An 11,381-nucleotide genomic window follows, 5' to 3' on the forward strand; every position below is an offset into this window, starting at 1 on the left:
CCAGCCAGCTATGCACTGGGGTGGTTCTGCCTTTCTAGCTTTCTAGTCTATAGGAAAAGGAGGTGGGTTAGGGTGGTGGCACCTAGCACCACTTAGGTGGGTTAGGGTGGTGGCACTTAGCAGAGGGCTCCTATGTCAGAGTCCCAGGGATGCTTCTGCTGCTCTACCCTGATGGGCTGGGGTATCTGGGACTTCACAGCAGGCATCATGTGGCCTCCACAGGACCATTGCTTCTCTGGGCCTAACAAGCACCCTGCCAGCACCAGCAGCCTGGGATGGGAAGGATGAAAGGAGGGGCCTTCTGGAACATGTGGACATCAGGGCTGCCAAGGAGCAAGGAAGTTGAACTTCAGAAATCCTAATTGTCATGGACTCAGGGTATCAGAAATGGTGATTAGGGCTAAAAGAAGTCATCCATCAGGGACATATGAATAGAATGACTTGTAATTAGAGACAGTGGCATCGTGAGAGATGACATCATTCAAACACATGATCAGAGAGGTAGTGGCTGTACACTGAGGAACAGGAGGTCTTGGTGATCAGCATTGATTTGATATATGATTCATCATTGATCATGAACATGGGGGACTGAAGAAGTGAGCAACAGGAGTGTTAGTGAAGGATACTGGTGCCCGTATCCTTAATGACTGAGCATAGAGGAGACAAGTGATCATATTCAATGGCTGGAGACACCCAGAGATCTTGCAGATGAGTGATCTAATGGGGACCAAAGGCAGCAATGGTTAGAGACTTTAGTGACAGAGACACAGGTGGCTAAGGGATACTGATGACCAGGGGGCTGGTAGTAGTCAGTGCCCCCCGGAATCAGGATATAAGGGACACTGGTCATCAGGGACTTGGAAGATGAGACTCTACAATCCCTATGCTGGACATTAGAAGCCAGGTGATTCACACTGAGGAGCCAGGGATGTCAGTCACCAGGGCCACTGGTGATTGCACTGACAGAAAATTTGGTGGAAAGAGGAGCCCATGATCAGAGACATTGGTCATTAGGCATATTGTTGGTTAGAGATGTTGGTGACTAGAGACAAGTGACCAAAGTCACTGTTAAGGAGACATTGGTGATGAAAATAATGTGATTAGAGATATTGGAGAGACATATGAGTGATCAGATCTATCAATGATTAGAAAACCATTGATTAGTGACATTGGTGATCATGCTTCTTGATGAACTAGGATACCAATGACTGGGTGTGTTGAAGACTAGAGCATCAGGAATCAAGAACATGAATGATAAGAGGTGCCAGGGGTCACAAATCTGGTGAATAGAAATACTGAAGAAACACAATGGTCGTCAGAGATGTTGGCACCAGACACACGGAATATTAAACATGAATAGAGGTGCTGATCAGCAATATTGGTGGTAGGCGATACTCATGACCAGGTGTATTACTAGTAAGCCAAGACAGTCACTGAAGCACTGGTGATCACACTTCATGGCTGTCGGTGACCAGACATGTCACTGATCGGAGGCATTGATAAAATATTGGTGATTGAGTGTTGGTGATCAGTTGTTAGTAATCAGATGTCTATGGTCACAGGCTCTGGTGATCAGACCTGTCACTAATGAAGAGTATCAGTCATGGTAGCCATCTCCAATGACCAGCTTTGTTGACAGAAGATGACAGCAATCAGTGACATCAGTGATCAAAAACATTGGTGATCACATCTGTCAATGAACAGGAATATTGATGACCAGGTAGCTCAGAAACAGGAACTGATCAGTATCTGGGAGGAAATGGATGGAGTAGAGGGCAGGGGCGGCTCTTGTTCCACAAGAGCATTTGGGTTCCACAAACGCCCCAGGAAAAGGATCAGTGTGTAGACCAAAGGCTGGAGAAACCATGGCCTCCTCATGCTTCCCCAGTAGCCACCTATCCACCAGGAGCCCCAGTGGGGTGACAGTGAGGAAATTCAGATGGGAGCAATGCAGGGGGGATCAGGATCTCCCACCCCAGCCAAACCGCCCCATCCCCTATTCCAGGAGCCCTTCTCTCTAAATCACTGGGCCCGGGAGGACCCATTAGTCTGACTGCCAATCTCCACACCCAGGACTCAGCAGCCCGGGAGCCCACAAGACCGGCCAGAGGCATTCACAAAAAGTATTTTATTATTCTTAACAGTATTCACTTTAAAGGAATAGGAGGATAGCATACAATTTTTTACAGACAATATATAAATGTTGTACATAATTAGCAATAACTTAGTTCACTAATCCAAAATAAAACAAGCCAAATAAAACATAAAAACAGAAAATACTGCTGATTCTTTATCTTATGCGGATACTAGTACAAAATAAGTTACTTCTGGCTGCGGTGCCCCCCACCCCCTCAGCGATCGCCGGCCCATATTGCACTTGGTCGACTACATCGGCTCGGCTCGGCAGGATCCTCCTCCCGGCCAGGCCCTTGCCGGCCGCCGCACCCACCTCCTCCGCATACAGAATCTAAGCTCGGACACAGTTATGTACAGCTGTACCTTGGGAAGGATCCAGACAGCCACAGCGAAGCAGAGCAGAACCCAGGCGTCTCCAGGGACCCCAGCAGGGTCGTGGCCTCTCCTTGGACCCACCCCCAACCCCTGCCTCGCCACCTGCCAGACCAGCCCCTGGAAGCCAAGAGCAGCCTCCCCAGGCCCCGGGCTCCCCATCCTAGGGCTGTGGGATCCAAGTACTTTTCCAAAAATAATTGCGAAGCTACAGCCTTGGTTTGTAGGTTTTATTCCTTTCCATAGCGAGGGCTTCCGTGGCAACGTACAATTGACTGGACCCAAAATGAGTTTAAAAATAAAACAACTAACTCCTCAGCGAGTTAAGCTTATGCAGTCTTTTTATATAGATATATATTTTTTTCTTTTGTCTCAGAGTGGGAGGGGAAGGGGTTGAGGGGTTAGCAGAAAAGGGATGTATGTACAGGGGTCCACCTGGCAAAGGAGTCAGGCTGTGGCTCAGGCTTGTTAAGGGTACACGGGTCACACCAGCTTCGGCCTCAGAGCCAGGGGAGAGATCTGGGAGACATTTCCCCTCTCAAGAAAATGTTGTTTCCTTCCTGTGACCCAGCCCTGGCCTGGGAATCTGCGCAGGACCGCCCATGATTGTCTCTGCCCTACTGGGCCTGGCCGCCAGGGCACGCACCGCGCCGCCTCCCCGGGCTGGTGGCCTGCCTGCACTGGCTCAGCCCAACCTGGGCTTCAGCTGCTTCAGGAGAGGAAGCCAGGGGAGAAGATGCAGGCCACCCCCCAGCCCCTCGCACACCTACCCCCAGGGCCCTAGCAAGCAGATGGGCCAGGTGGCCCTTGGAGCAAAAGAAAACCCAGAGAACTCAGGGGGCAGCTCAGATCTCTGTCTCCCAGTCCTTGTTAGAAAAGAGAACAAAATAAATTATTTTGGCCTACTCCCTTCTCCTTCTAAAAACAGCTTTCTTCGTCTGTCCCCTACCCCCCACCCCTTCTCTTCATAAAGTTGTCCGTTCTGTTCTCTGAACAATCCATGATGGAAACCCCACCTGGGCAGTGAGCCGGGCCAAGGCTGCCTCGTAGCCTGGGTGAGGATCTTCACAGTGACCGCTGAGGGCCAAGGGGAGCGCCCACAGGAGAGGCAGCGTGGGGCTCCGGCTGGGCTGGCAGGAGTGGCATCAGTCTTCGGGGAAGGGCAGACCGCTAAGGGTGTAGCCCACCCTGCCTAGGGGTGCCCAGCCTTGCATTGCTGGCCACCCTTCTCGGCATCTCTCCATCCGATTGCCGGGGGCCTGGCCCTAGCCCATGGCGGTCACCATGCTGGATGGGTGGGGGTGGCCAAAGGAGAGGCTGGAGGAGGGGTGGATGGGCGTTGGGGTGGGCAAGATGTGTCCCGAGTGGCTGAATGGTGGGAGGTGGCCCACGGGCGCCATGTGTCCAGCCAGGGCAGCAGCGCTGAAGGGGGAGGCCTTCTCCTGCATACACTTGGACAGCTCCTCAAAGCACTCTGCACCTTTCTTGTTCTTCTTGGACTTGGTGGACATCTTCCGATTCCTAGTTTGGATCCCTTCCTTCTTCATGGTCAGTGGCCTGTTGACCTGGGGGCAACCACAAAACCTTCAGGAGATCCAGTTCCCTTCCCAGAACAAGACCCCCACCCCCAGCTTCCACATGGGGGCAAAGGCAGGTCTGGACAGGGATCCCACCTGCAAATGCCCTCGGCCCATCATGGTCTTCCCTGCCAAGCCAGCGTGCTACGCTTTCCAGAAAAGGGCTTTTCACTGTGTGGGACCTGCAGGGCACTGAGCCCACTAAGTGCCAGTACCGCCCCCACATCAACACAACCAAACTGTATGCCTGTCTTTTTTGTGTTTAAAGAGGCACCACTTCCCTGGACCTGCAGCACACCCTCCCCGCACCCCCGCACCCCCCCCCCCCCCCCCCCCCCCCCGCTTTGGGGGACACACCTCTAGCCAGCTTGTCCCCTCTTATGGGAAGCCCTTCTGGCACTGGGAGCTTGCCCAGCCCAGCGGCAGCCGCCTCCCAAGCCAAGCCACGCTGGAGATTGTGGCTGGGGCCCCTCGCCTGGCAGCACAAAGAGGGAGCGGTCCCCCGGGAGGGACGGGGCGGGCAGGGGCGGGGCAGACTCACATTGTGAAGCTTGTAGTAGAGGCCACAGGCGTTGCAGACAGGGTCCCCGTTGGCGTTTCGGCGCCATAAGGTGGTGGTTGTCGTCTGACAATTTGCACAACAGGTGCCGGCTCTCCTGGCGGCGGACTGGGAGGGGAGAGGCGGCGTCAGCAGGCTGGGCTCCCACGCCCCACTTCGACCTCCCTTCCGGACCCTCGCCCCACCCCATCCCTCCCAACTTAGCCCAGGAGTGGGAAATCTCACAAGGGAATCCAGGCATCTCCGAAGCCGTGGAATTTTAGAATTTGAGACCGAAACCAGTGCAGAACTTAAAGAACACTTAGAAGCCTGATCTCAGTATCAACCGGGTTGCAAAGCTAAAAGGACAAATCAGCTACTTCCCCCAACCATCAAACAAACTTCACAGACAGGTAAACTGAGGCCCTGAGGAGGTTGGCTCCATCCCTTTGGAGCCCCTGGGTCTGGCGCTGCATTCTCACGTGCCTCCTTTCAAACTCCACAACCCTGGGCGTGATGGCACCACAGAGGCCAGGGCAGGGGAACCTTGTACCTGCCCAGGGTGGGGACGTCAACTGTTTAGGGAGTCTAGAGCTGCTCCATCCCGTATGTAGCCACTAGCCACGTGGGAGCTATTTGAATTCAACTGAACTACAATTTAGTAAAATGAGAAATTCAATTCCTTCTATGGCATTAGCTACATTTCAAGGAATCAACAGTCACAACCACAGTGGACAGTGCAGAGCCAGAACATTCCCATCACCACAATGCTGGTCCATCAGGCACGCTGTACCCCAAACCACAGAGCGCTAGCGGCCCCATAGCCCCTCAGGGAATGCAGACCAGAGGGGGACTGGAAATGAGTGTCTGGTTTCTGGAGAAGGGACCTGAAGTCTCCTGACAAAGGAAAGTAAGAGAGTCTTGACCGGAGAAAGCAGATGCCCTCTTGTGGGCCCATAAGCACCAGCCCCACGGTGACAGAACTCATCTGTCACCCCCCCCCAGCCCCCCCCCCGCCCTGTCCCCCTCCCAGGCCACCACCACCACCACCACCACCACCACCACCGCCCCACCAGCTCCCAAAGAGCAGCAGGCAGCAGGACGGCTGGGGGAAGGAGACCATCAGAGGCTGGGCCGGCCTGGGCCGGAGCTCCTAGCACCAGGCAAAGAGCACAGGAGCGCCGCTGGAGGGACCTGCCTGACTGCTGCCTGGTGGGGGCAGGGGGGCAGGGAGGTGAGGGTGAGTAAGCAGCCTGGAGCTGGAATTCTGACTCAAGGGCCAACGTGGTATCCTCTACCCCTACCCCCACCTGGGCCCTCACCCCGCCTCGCTCACTCGGGTGGAGGGGGAGGGGGCCCCCAAAGTGGCAAGCGATTTAAGCCTCGTAAATCACTTCGCCTTGAAAAAAAATATATTTATTATTCTTAGCATTTTACGCATTATTTGCAGAGCGGAGGGTATTAGAAATTTCAAAACAGCCCAGCGAGAGGCAGGATTGAGCCGAGGAGAGGCTCTAAAACTCGCGGAGTCCGGAAACAGATACGCGAAGTTTCCTTATCTTCAGGCTGCAGATGTCCGGATAGGAAACTCCGGCAGGAGATCCGAAAGGGCATTTTTTTTAAATCACTCAAATGAAAATACACAGTATAGGTGACTCCATGGAAAAATAATAAAGGGCAGGTTTTTTTGGTGGTTGGTGTGAGTGTGTGTTTTATTTAAATAAGCGCGAGGAGATTGTGTGCTGGGCTACAAGGAAACTTACTTCATGGCCCTATTTTTAAAAAGAGTTAGCCAGAGGCCAGGGCACAGGAGCTGGGCCCTTGGACACTCAATGTGGGGGATCCCTGAGCTCGGTGGGGTGAGGTTACCTGGTGGGCTGCAGACCGGGGAGACCGGCCCGGGCCGAAAAAATCTGGCCTAAAAGAAAGGCGACCCCAAGTGATTTTAATGATAAAAGGATCTGAGGCAAAGCAGCTGCATTGGAAGGGTTGGGTGATGTTACTTTTATTTTTTAAATAAGTCGCGGCTCAGCCCAGGTTGGGCCCCCCACCCACCCACCCAGCCACCTGCTGCCCGCGCCTACCAGTCTCCGCTTGGGCTTGATGAGTGGCCGGTTCTGGCCGTTCATCTTGTGGTAGAGCCCGCAGGCGTTGCACAGGTAGTGCCCAGTGCCGTCTCGCCGCCAGAGAGGGGTGGCCGTGGCCCCACAGTTGACACACTCCCGGCCTTCTGCAGGGGGGACAGGGAGATACAGCAGGCCAGCTTAACGGACAGGGTCAGGGGAGAGAGTCGGGGGCGGAGGCGCCCAGAAGGCGGCAGCGGGCTGCCCCGGGGTGACTTTGAGCTCCGACTCTGGGCAGGAAGGTTCCCCTTCCTTGGAACTCTGAGGAGGTTCCCCTGCAGGAGAGGAGTTCGGAAAGTAGCCTTAAGGCTGAAGCTCCCTGTTTAAAACCCTCTCTGGCCACTGACCCAGCTCTTCATTAAAGGATAACACTCTGAAAAAAATAATAAAATAATAAAATAAAATAAATAAAATAAAACTCTCTGTGGAAGGAAGGGAAACGGGGCAGAAGGAGGAGTGGGGCCAGGGCCCCAGGGATTCTCCGCGCTACAAAGAAAGGGTATTTACAGCAAACCTCGCCGGCGGCAGGGCGGTGGCGGGAGTCGCCCGCTCCACCGGGCTGGGCCTGGGAGGGTCCTGGCTCACTTTCTAGGTCTTCCTCTCCTCTTCTATCTCTCCCTTTGCCCCAGCTGCGTCTGCCACCTCAGGATCCTCTGCCCGCAGCTCCCACCCCGCTTCTGTTCTTCAAGCAGGGGGGATTTCCTTCTTTCTCCCCAGCTTCCCCCTTTTCCACTGAGGCCCTAGAATTCAGGTCCCCGACTCGGATCGAGGGTGGCATTCTTTAAAATAAAATCAACCATAAGCCCTTTCGTTTTTAAGCCCAGTAGACTAAGTAAGTGACCTTGGTCTTCTGTCGATGGATGGCGGGCTGTTTGGTTTTGGTTTTTGTTTTTTGTTGTTGTTACTCAAAGACCATCTGGAATTCAAATAGAATGTGTAAAACAAACTTGGGAGAAGGGGCTAATTAAAGGCAAGGTAGCCAGCCTGAGCAGAACAGGCCCCCCTCCCCAGGCGGGGCTGGGGTGGGTGCCCGAGGTGGCGGCAGCAATCAGGCAGGGTAGCCAGATGCCCTGCATCACGTAGCCCGGGAAAATGTTTCCCCATTTACTTTCAACTAAATTGTCGATGTATAGGGGCAAGGAAAGGTTCCTGGACTCAGGAGTAAAAGTTTAAAAAAATCTTCCTCTTCCTTGGTTAAAGGGATCGGGAGGTAAGCATTGACAGTAAAAGCCCGGCACTAGCCCTGGTTTCAGCTCTCTGGCCAGATTCTTAGACAAACCAGCTTGGCCCCAGCCCTCTCCTCCGGCAAAGGGGCAGAGGCACTTAGAGCTTCATCCCCTCACTCCTGCCTTCAGGCAGGGAGAATGAAGGACACGCCAGGGGGCAGGGAGCAGGAAAAAGCCCTGGGAATGTTGCTTTGGGGGAAATCTCCCAAGGAGATTGGGAAACATCGAAATCCCAAGATAGGACTGATTGAGTCGGAGAACCAGATTCCTTGAGGGTCTGGAGCACCTACGAGTGCACCCACAGCATGCACGCACACTCACAAACACACGTACACACAGCCTCACTGCTGTCACTCGAGTCTCGAATTCTCTCACACACTAAGTCAAGAGGCTGCTCACATTTTCACTTAAGATTAAGGGGAAGGGAAGGGGGAATTCCCGTTCTGTGTTCAGTCTGGCAGTGGCCAACCTTAGAAGGGAGGGTGAGGAGGGGGGAAGGGAAACGAACTTTGGGGACCCTTGGGAACAGTTAAGAAATGAACAAAAGTTTTAGGGCTCCTCCTCCCCCATGCTGGAGTCTCAAACATCTGTTGGAAGTTGTTGAGGGGATCATCGCCCATCCCCAGATCTGGAAGGGTGACATTGCCCCGTCTCCCCTATCACAGCCCTCCCCACCCCCCCACCTCCCCCACCCCACATCCCGCCTAAAGCACAAACCAACCCCACTTCCACTAAGTCACTGGCACCTGCTGTTACCTGAGCAGGAGCGTGCCTTGCTGCGCTGCTTAGGGGTGAAGCTGGAGGCAGGGCCACCCAGGAAGCCTCCGGGGTGGAAGAGTCCGCTGCTGTAGTCGTGGGCAGCGGCCGGCACATAGGATGGGTAGGTGGGGATGGGGTGGTGTGTAGCAGGCTGGGTGCCCATGGCAGCCAGGCCTGGGCGCAGGGGACTGCCGCTTTCCATCTTCATGCTATCGGTCAGTGACACCTGGTACTTGACGCCATCCTTGTCCTCCCCCCGGGCTGCGCTACCCCCTGCGGAAGAGGAGGCTGGAGAGGCAGCCCCCGTGGTGCTGGGGTCCGGAGACACTTCCTTGGGTGGAGTGGGTGGGAATCCGAAGAGGTGGGAGCCAGAGTGGGCTGCAGTGGGAGTGAGGGAGGCCACAGAGCTCCCGCTGCCTCCCCCACTCCCGCCCCCTGCCCCTGGGTACACGGAGAGGGGGCCGCCCGGGCCTCCAGCAGCTGAGGGGTGGAGTGGTGTCTTGGAAAAGGGGCTCACGGTCCAGGGATTGTGGTGGTGTGCTGCTGCGGCTGAGAGGGCAGCTTTACCCCCGTCAAGCCAGGGCAACCCTGGACTATGCAACAAGTGTGGGCGGCACATCTGGCCTCCAGTCAGGCGAGCTGCAGGAGGAAGGAGAGGGGTCAGGATGGGCAGAGGCTGAGCCTGGCCAGGACTCAGATACACAACACCACAACTCACAACCAGCAGTAACCTTCTTCCCAAAGAAAACCAGAAACATAACACCCCAACCGGCAATAATCAAGAATGTCACTCGGGAGCTGAAGGACAAGTGGCACAGAAGGAACCCACTGGACCACCAAGGCCTGGAGGGAACCCCCACAGGCCAGCAGCAAATGGGCAGAAACCCCCTGGTGCCCAAACCCTCCCCAAGAGGCTGCTGCCCCCACCTTTCCCGCCCCAATTTTTCAGCTGCTCCAACTCCTGCGGATCTCACATCCGGGAAGCAGGCAGTCGGGGCCTCCTCCCCTCCCGCGCCGGGCTTCCCAGTCACCCACCGGCCCTGGGCTCACCGTGCGCGGGGCTGTAGGAGACGCGCGCCCGCGCGTGGGCTGGGTTGGCGTAATAGGGGTTGCCCTGCGAGTCTAGGTGGTTGAAGAAGACGTCCACCTCGTCGGGAGGCAGCAGCTGCGCGGGCTCCATGTAGTTGTGCGCCAGGCCCGGATGGTGCGAGTCGGGGTGCTGCGCATTCAGCACGGCGGGGTGCGCCATCCAGCGCGGCTGCTCCGGCGCCACCTCCATGGCCGGCGGGGGAGGCTCGGGATCTGGGCCGAGGCGGTGGCGGCGTCCCTGCGCGACGGAAGGGGGCGTGAGGGGCGCCGCCACGGCCTGACATCCCCCGAGGTCCCGCCACGCGGAGTCCCGCAGCCGCCGCGCCCCAGCCGAGCGCAGCCGAGGGACAGTCCCGGGTGGGAGGAAGGCTCAAAGCTCAAAACGAAAGGAAGGCGGAGGAGAGGATTCAGGCGCGCACACTCGCTTGGTGACCCCCGGTCCCAGAGCCGCACGCTCGTGCGCGCCGCGTTACACTCGGGGACAAGCCCCGACAGCAGCGACCCCAGCAAACACACAGAGTCTCTCTTTAAGTCAGACACTCACCCCGACTCCCTTCCCTCCCGCTACATAAACACAAACACACAGACCAAAAGTTAGAGACAGACGCCTGGGCACCCACCGGGGCACACGATCCCAGCGGCACTCACATACCTACACTTGGCGCCGGATACACACACCGACTTGGCGCCCCCCGCCCCCCACACGCACACGCTGCCCCAGCGGCTGGGAGCCAGCCCCTGAGCGCACTCCCAGGCGGCGCACCACGGCCTCCCCCGAGGCACATCAAAGCAGTGACTCGCAGCCGGCCCCGGCGGCCTTGAGCCCCGGAAGAGACCTCTCGGAGCTCGGCGCGCCCCAGGCCCCCGGCCAGCTCTCGCACCCCAAACTTACACACGCAGCGCCGCGGGGAGGGGACTGCGGCCTCGGGGGCGGGGATCAGCACCGGTCGGAGCCCCAGGAGCGGCGGGCTCAGGAACTGCGCTTCAGGCCGCTGGGCTCACGGGGTTCGAGCGGGGGACAGCGCGCGCCTCGGCCTCGGGCCCGCCCGGCTCCGGCCCCTCGGCATCCTCCGGCCGCCCTGGCGCCAGCTCGCGACTCCTGCACAGACATGAAGCGGGGGCCGTGCACGCCTAAGAAGCCCGCGCCAGCCAATCAGCGCCGCGCGCCGCCCAGCCTCCGCCCCCCATTGGCTGCGCCCGCAACTCGGGCCGCCGGACTCCCGGACTGACCCGCGGGCCTGCCCCCCTCCGCCCGCGGGCCCCCTCCCAGCGCCCTCCCGGCGGCCCCTGCTGCCAGCGCGCCCCCCCGCCCCCGCCAGGACCCTCACCCCGCTGGCCGCCTGCTGCGCCCCCTCACGCGAACGCTCCTGGATCCCCCTAACCTCAGGGCCCGCGTCCCAGTAACTAACCTCCAACGGGGGACCCCTCCCCGGGAGCACGGGGGGTGCACCCTCCGGGTGTCTGAGTGTCCTCTCCCCGGGACCCCAGCTATTCCACTCTCGGATCCCAGCTCCTTTAGCCCTGAAGCAGCTGGTTGGAGTCCCAGCTACCTACCCGGCCA

The 11,381-nt window shown here is 57.4% G+C and overlaps 1 protein-coding gene across 1 annotated transcript; it reads right to left on the reverse strand.

Moving 5' to 3' along the window:
• Window positions 1–2,113: 2,113 nt before the first annotated feature.
• GATA2 (GATA binding protein 2) lies at window positions 2,114–10,914 on the reverse strand. The gene is made up of 6 exons (XM_038565479.1): window positions 10,713–10,914; window positions 9,782–10,058; window positions 8,729–9,370; window positions 6,708–6,853; window positions 4,627–4,752; window positions 2,114–4,073 (listed from the first exon to the last, which is right to left on the reverse strand). The coding sequence occupies exons 2-6, from the start codon at window positions 10,008–10,010 to the stop codon at window positions 3,774–3,776; spliced, it is 1,443 nt and encodes a 480-aa protein (XP_038421407.1). The 5' UTR covers window positions 10,011–10,058; window positions 10,713–10,914; the 3' UTR covers window positions 2,114–3,773.
• Between the last annotated feature and the right edge of the window lie 467 nt (window positions 10,915–11,381).

This window comes from Canis lupus, chromosome 20, assembly GCF_011100685.1.
Source record: "Canis lupus familiaris isolate Mischka breed German Shepherd chromosome 20, alternate assembly UU_Cfam_GSD_1.0, whole genome shotgun sequence".
In the NCBI taxonomy this organism is placed as follows: domain Eukaryota; kingdom Metazoa; phylum Chordata; class Mammalia; order Carnivora; family Canidae; genus Canis; species Canis lupus.